This window comes from Wasmannia auropunctata, unplaced genomic scaffold (assembly GCF_000956235.1).
Source record: "Wasmannia auropunctata unplaced genomic scaffold, wasmannia.A_1.0 LD335987.1, whole genome shotgun sequence".
In the NCBI taxonomy this organism is placed as follows: domain Eukaryota; kingdom Metazoa; phylum Arthropoda; class Insecta; order Hymenoptera; family Formicidae; genus Wasmannia; species Wasmannia auropunctata.
This window is the reverse complement of record NW_012026903.1, coordinates 1,815,256-1,821,255: the sequence shown is the minus strand read 5'-3', so window position 1 is coordinate 1,821,255 and position 6,000 is coordinate 1,815,256. Positions and strand designations below refer to the sequence as shown.

Sequence of the window (6,000 nt, the reverse complement as noted above, 5' to 3'; positions counted from 1 at the left end):
TCTCTCTCTCTCTATCTTTTTCTCTTCTCTTCCTTTCTATCTTGATTCCCTGCGGTATTTTATTGCTTTCTCTCTCTCGTCGCTGATTTCTACGAAAGGGATGGGGAGGCGGAGTGAAAAGGACGCGGATCACCGCTGCACGTACAGTACATACGGGGGTGTGTTTCGCGGTTAGGTCACAATTCTCTCTCTCTCTCTCTCTCTCTCTCACACACTCACTCTCTATTTCGTTCTCTATCTCATCACCCGCTCATCTATCCGACTTCCGTTATGCCTCCTGTTCGCTGCTCAGATCTGTCCGTCCGTCTCTGTCGCTTTAAACGCACGCTCTCGTGACGACCAGTCACTTTGAGCACCAACCGGCGTGTTCAATCTTGCCTGGTGTTCAACCCGCTCGGCGCGGCCGTCTCTCCTTCGGCTCCTCGATTTTCCACATCGATAGGTAAATCTCCTTGAGGGTGCGTCATAAAGGGTGGGATGTTGACGCGAATCCGACCCGCGCAAATAAAGCACACACAGTGACATTTGTAGATATCTCGGAAAAACCTCCGTGAAATCACGACAAGCGTAGAAATCAAATCTAGGATGAACCGGATAAACGTGAAAGTATTCTGATAAAATATTTTATACTGCAAAAAATATTATACAATATATATATTCATATATTTTAATATATACAAATATATTTTATGTATACGTGCGTATAAATAATACGTATATGTACATTAATTTTATAAAAATAAAGTTAATCCAAGTGTCGCAAAAGTCATTGTGTGTGACAATTCAATTGATACACTCTAGCGAAAAGTTTGAAAATACTTTTTAATTTTTAACATTTTTCAGATAACTTGCTTAAATATTCATAACAATATATTTTTTTAACAATAATTCTTCCGATCCAATAGCAGTTATTAAACCTGAAAAATTATTGTTATTTTACTGTTGTTAAAAAACACATGCTGTTATGGATGTTTGAGTAATCTCAAAAATGTCAAATTTTTAAAAAGTGCTTCGAAATTTTTAGGTTGAAGTGTAACTCGTCTGTTTAAATTTTTTTTAATTAACGACATTAAAACGACGTGTACATAACGTGTAATTAATTTTCTGCCAATTAAGGCGGCCGGAGCGACGCCTTCGGAAATCGGCACGACGTCGCACGGCCGACGCGACGCGCGGAATTCCGCTCGGGAACGTCCTCGGTGTGATACTCGCGCGGAATTAGTAATTAAGTAGCGCGCGCGCGGGAGACACAATTCCGGAAAGCCGGCTGGTGTGACGGCGAGCATAATTGCCGGACATCACGATAGAGGATTTCAATTCTCTCTCTCTCTTTCTCTCTCTCTCTCTCTCTCTCTCTCTCTCTCGCGCGCGCACACACCAAGGATTTGCATATTTCGTGTTTTGTATTCCGCGCGCGTGCAACGCGCGCGCGACGGCATTACAAAATTCGGCCGGAACGAGCGTGCATTTCCCTCTCGAACGTAGTTATAAACGAGTTACGTCGGGTGCCCCGCGCGAATGTCGTTATGAGTTTCGCGTTTTCCCGATTCCCCCGTCGCAAACAACCGTGCACGAAACACCTCGCAATATCGGAAGAACGGAAGAAGGAGGGATACCGGTTTCATTTATCCTGCCGTCTGCGATCTCTCGGACATCGTAAATCAGCGTAATTAGCTGTTCCCCTCTTGACGTTTTCTAATTTCCAGTTTAAATCACAAGTGATACATTTTAAAACCGGAAACGTGGATTTAGATCGAATTTTTAAAAAGTTTGTTAATAAATCTATCGTTTGGAGAAACATTTCTGTCGCGATATTAAGCGATTTTACAGAAAACAATAGATTTATAACATGCAATTGTGAAAAAGATATAAATTCCAAATAACAAGATGACGTTATTAAGACGTCTTTTAACGTTATTAAGACTTCAGTTTGCTACTTGGGATATTATAAATCGATTAAAACGCCATTATATAATAATTATCATTGTAACATTTCTAATTCGACATATATAATTTTGCAGGAAATGTAAAAAATACATTTGAATAATCTCAAAAAGAATCCCAAGTCATAAAATCTTAAAAACTTTTCCAGATAAAAAATACTAATTTATAACAGAGAGTCTATCAGAATTATTTTTTTATTTAATTTGGCGTTTGTAGTGCTAACAATAAGTACCAATTGCAATAACAATGTGTCGTAAAAATTAGTCACGTTCCATGCAAAGATCGATTATATAAATAAAAAGATAATGGAGAGGAAACTAAGTTTAGGAGAGCGCGAACTATACAACATTGTTTAGAAGAAATGTTTACGGTGGTATGGCACTCATGTTAGCCGAGTTGCAGCGTAATAACAGTTGAGAGTTAAGTTTAAGTGCGAGCACGGGGCTACGTAGGCTAAGCGGGCGAACGGCCTGAAATTTATCGCGGCTTCCACGGTTCGCAAATTTCGCCGTAACATTGACACCAAAGGGTGGGGGAGGGGGATGCAACCTGCGGGCGGGGAGTTATTAACCGCGCTAACGATACAAGAGCCCGGCAAGTAGGTAGTTGCTGACTCGTGCTTTCACGCCCTCGATCAAAGCATTTAAGCACCGAGAAGGAGTGGGTGCCTCTCGCCCCTCTCTCTCTCTCTCTCTCTCTCTCTCTCGTGCGCGCGCGCGCGCACCACTCCGAAGAGAATAACTTGCCCGACGTATTAGTTGCATCGCCGCAGCGGCATCGTTCGACCGGGCGACGCGCCGGGCGCACTAAGCACATCGATTAATCCACTTTGGAACTTGTCAAACTATTTTCCACCTAATACAACTGGCCGTCAATGTGATGCCCCGCGCTCCCGCCCGATGCTGCCGTATACGTAGTTATTTCGAAGCGACATACGTCGGATTATGAAGTAACTAATTCTATTATGTTGTACTGAATCTGTCCATTTGCTCAAGAATAATCGAAACTTCCTATCTATTCGCTTTCAGGCAAATTTTGACTCATAATATTTATAACATACGCGGAAAGAAATTCATTCGTGAAATTTGTTCTCTTTATGTCGTCCTAAAATAAGGAGATGGATAAAATATATTTATACTTTTGATATAACAGTAAATTTTTAACGCATTTAATTTCGAGTTTTTGCGACCAACGTCAATCTAAAAGAAATTATAGCAATTATGGAACATCGAGAATTATTTTATATGATAAACTTATATTTTCATAAAAGAATACGGTTTTTTGTGCAGGTGCAGCTGCTGTAGTAACGTCCGCAGGCGGGCACGGCTTCGACGCGCACCTACGCGGCCCCAGCTTCGTGCTGGAACCGCCGTCGAGGATCGAATTCTCGAATTCCAGCGGCGCCTGGTTGGACTGCACGGCCTCCGGAAGTCCGCCGCCCAACATCGACTGGTCCACCGCGGACGGGCATCCGGTGAACGATGTGTCGGGCGTGCGGAGAGTGCTCAGAAACGGCACCCTGGTGCTCCTGCCGTTTCCGGCGGCGGCCTATCGGCAGGACGTACACAGCGCCGCGTACAGATGCGTGGCGAGCAACACCGTCGGCAGAGTGCTCAGTCGCGACGTACAAGTCAGAGCAGGTAAGCAAGACTTCGTACATACGAAACTCATGTACGCAACATCGAAAGCAAAATATTAGAAGAAAAAAAACATTTCCAATCTCCTCTGATGACTTTATAAAATACTAGCGAAAAAATGGCATTCAATTATATAAAATTTACAATATAATTTACAATATAATTACGTTTCGAGATACGAAGTTTAAACGTCATAAAGGGAAAATTAGAACAAAATTAATAACTCTATATGGAGCAAATTGCTCTGTCGAATCCTTTTTAATTTACCTATTTGTTGTGCAAGTCCTGTTACCATCAAAAAAACTCGCAAACGTTTTATCGCGTTATATGTATACATCACGAGAGAGCGAGAGAGTGCCTCGCGCAATTACATCCGTTATTTACCGAGGTATCCTTTAATTAAGGAACGGCAAGCGCGTAATCGGGACGGCCGTCATATTAGAGCTTCGCCCGCGGCCCGCCGCGCCGCGCGCCGTGACCATTGGAAAAGTCTATTAAGCGGATTACGCGAATGCCGCGGATATTTGGCGCGAGTCAACAGTAATTGCGACGGGTGCGCGGGTCGCCTCTCGCGTGCGATAAAACGCGGAATCGCGGATAGGTCGGTTTTATACGCGCGCGACTGCACTATAATCGGACAGCGAACGCTCGCACTGTGTGCGCGCGAATGCAATTCGTAGGGGAGCCGCAAAACCTCGCGGCGACTTTGTGTAAAGGAATTCGGCCGCACACACGACACGTTTCTATTTAGTTAAGAATTTGGCAGTCAGGCCTTAAAATAACAGCACGTTAATACGCGTAAATAAAGCAACAGTTCTGAGAGTTTGTTCTCACAATAAAATACGCTTATCGTGTCTCGTTTAAAAAAATATTCAAAAGTGCGACTTAACACTCTTTTTAAAACCATTTAAACAGTTTATGTACTCTGGAAAATTTTGCCCCATCATATTACAGATTATTAATTTTAAGAGTAGATTATTATTATTAGTATAATAATTTTAATCAATCGGAAATTTTCTGCAATCTATACTCTCTGAAATTTTTATCATACTGCAAGATACACTCCTTTAAACGATAGTTTTTAAACTTGTGTATGCAATTCAATTGCTCGTACGGGAAAGAAATGTCGAATGAGAGAGAGAATCAGTGTGAAACAGGCGTTAGAACCGAACGATGGTTTGCCCGAGCATAGACCGATGCAGATGAGATGCGCGTAGGTTCCCTTCTGGTCGCGCAGTGTAATTACCTCTTAAAAAAAAAAAACGCAATCTGAATGCAAATCCGTGGCAGCTGCGAGGTCGACCCGGCGCTTTCAGGATTTCCAACTACTAACCCCCTCGCGGCCATAAAGTTCTGCCCTGGACGTGTGACCGTTAATTAAAACTTTACTTTCAGTTCTTTCTCTCTTTCTCTCTCTCTATCTTTATCTCTCTCTCTTTCGATTTAACGGAAGAAATTTCTTTTCCGCGCGTGCTCGATGAAGCACGGGCGTGCTTTATGCGAGCGATTTCGCGCCGAAAGTTACGAACACGTTTGCGATAATTTCGAAGGAGAAAAGCTAAAGTTCGATTATATAGAGAATCTCAGAAATCTATAAGTCGCGGTCATATATGTGCGAAATAGCGTACGGACTTTAGAAAAAAAAATCTATATAACCATGTAATAATATATATGTTCTGTAATAATATATACATATGTTATAATATATATGTTCTAATATATATGCAAAGATGTGCTGTAGGTATAGGATATAGACTGGCATTGCCATATTCTCTTTGTCAAAAAATAAGCTTTTTTTCGTTGCAAAAATTTTCAGAAACCCAGATATACGAGATTTTATTTTTTAATATGCCATAGTAATTTTACTGTTTAATTTTCCTTCCGGCCAATAATTCTTTATGTAAAAATTTCATTTTTTTATAATTATTAAATCTATATTTTTTAAATTTACATTTTTAAAATAAAACACTTAAAGAAAATTTATTTGGCATAAAACAAATTTTCTTCTAACAGCAAAGAGACTTTTCGGCTCGGATAAATTACGTCAACTCAAAAAAATCTTCAAATGATTCATTAAATTAATTTAAATATTGGATATTTAATTATACAATAAAATTTTTATACATAAAGTATACTTTACACGAAGAATCAAGAAGCAGCAAATGCTACTAAATTGGCATATAAAATGTGATATTTCGAAAACAATGTATTTCCGAAAATTTTGCCAAAAGGTAAAAAATGCTTATTCTTTGAATACAATACAGTACTAGACTTTATCTCTTCTATGTGGGATATTCTGTCCAAAATAATAACTACGTATACATTGTGCGGTATTTTATATAAAAATCCTCTTTAACAATACCCTCGAGTGATATCATAATTCAACGCGATATTTCTCACGCGAGTTGCGCGACGTGCG

At 40.4% G+C, this 6,000-nt stretch overlaps 1 protein-coding gene across 1 annotated transcript in view; it reads left to right on the top strand.

Moving 5' to 3' along the window:
- LOC105454240 (Down syndrome cell adhesion molecule-like protein Dscam2) overlaps positions 1–6,000 on the top strand; it is an 89,211-nt gene that overhangs the window by 47,281 nt on the left and 35,930 nt on the right. Inside the window, exon 2 of the mRNA XM_011696747.1 lies at positions 3,234–3,584. Coding sequence (XP_011695049.1) covers positions 3,234–3,584 — 351 coding nt within the window. The remainder of the gene's footprint in view (positions 1–3,233; positions 3,585–6,000) is intronic.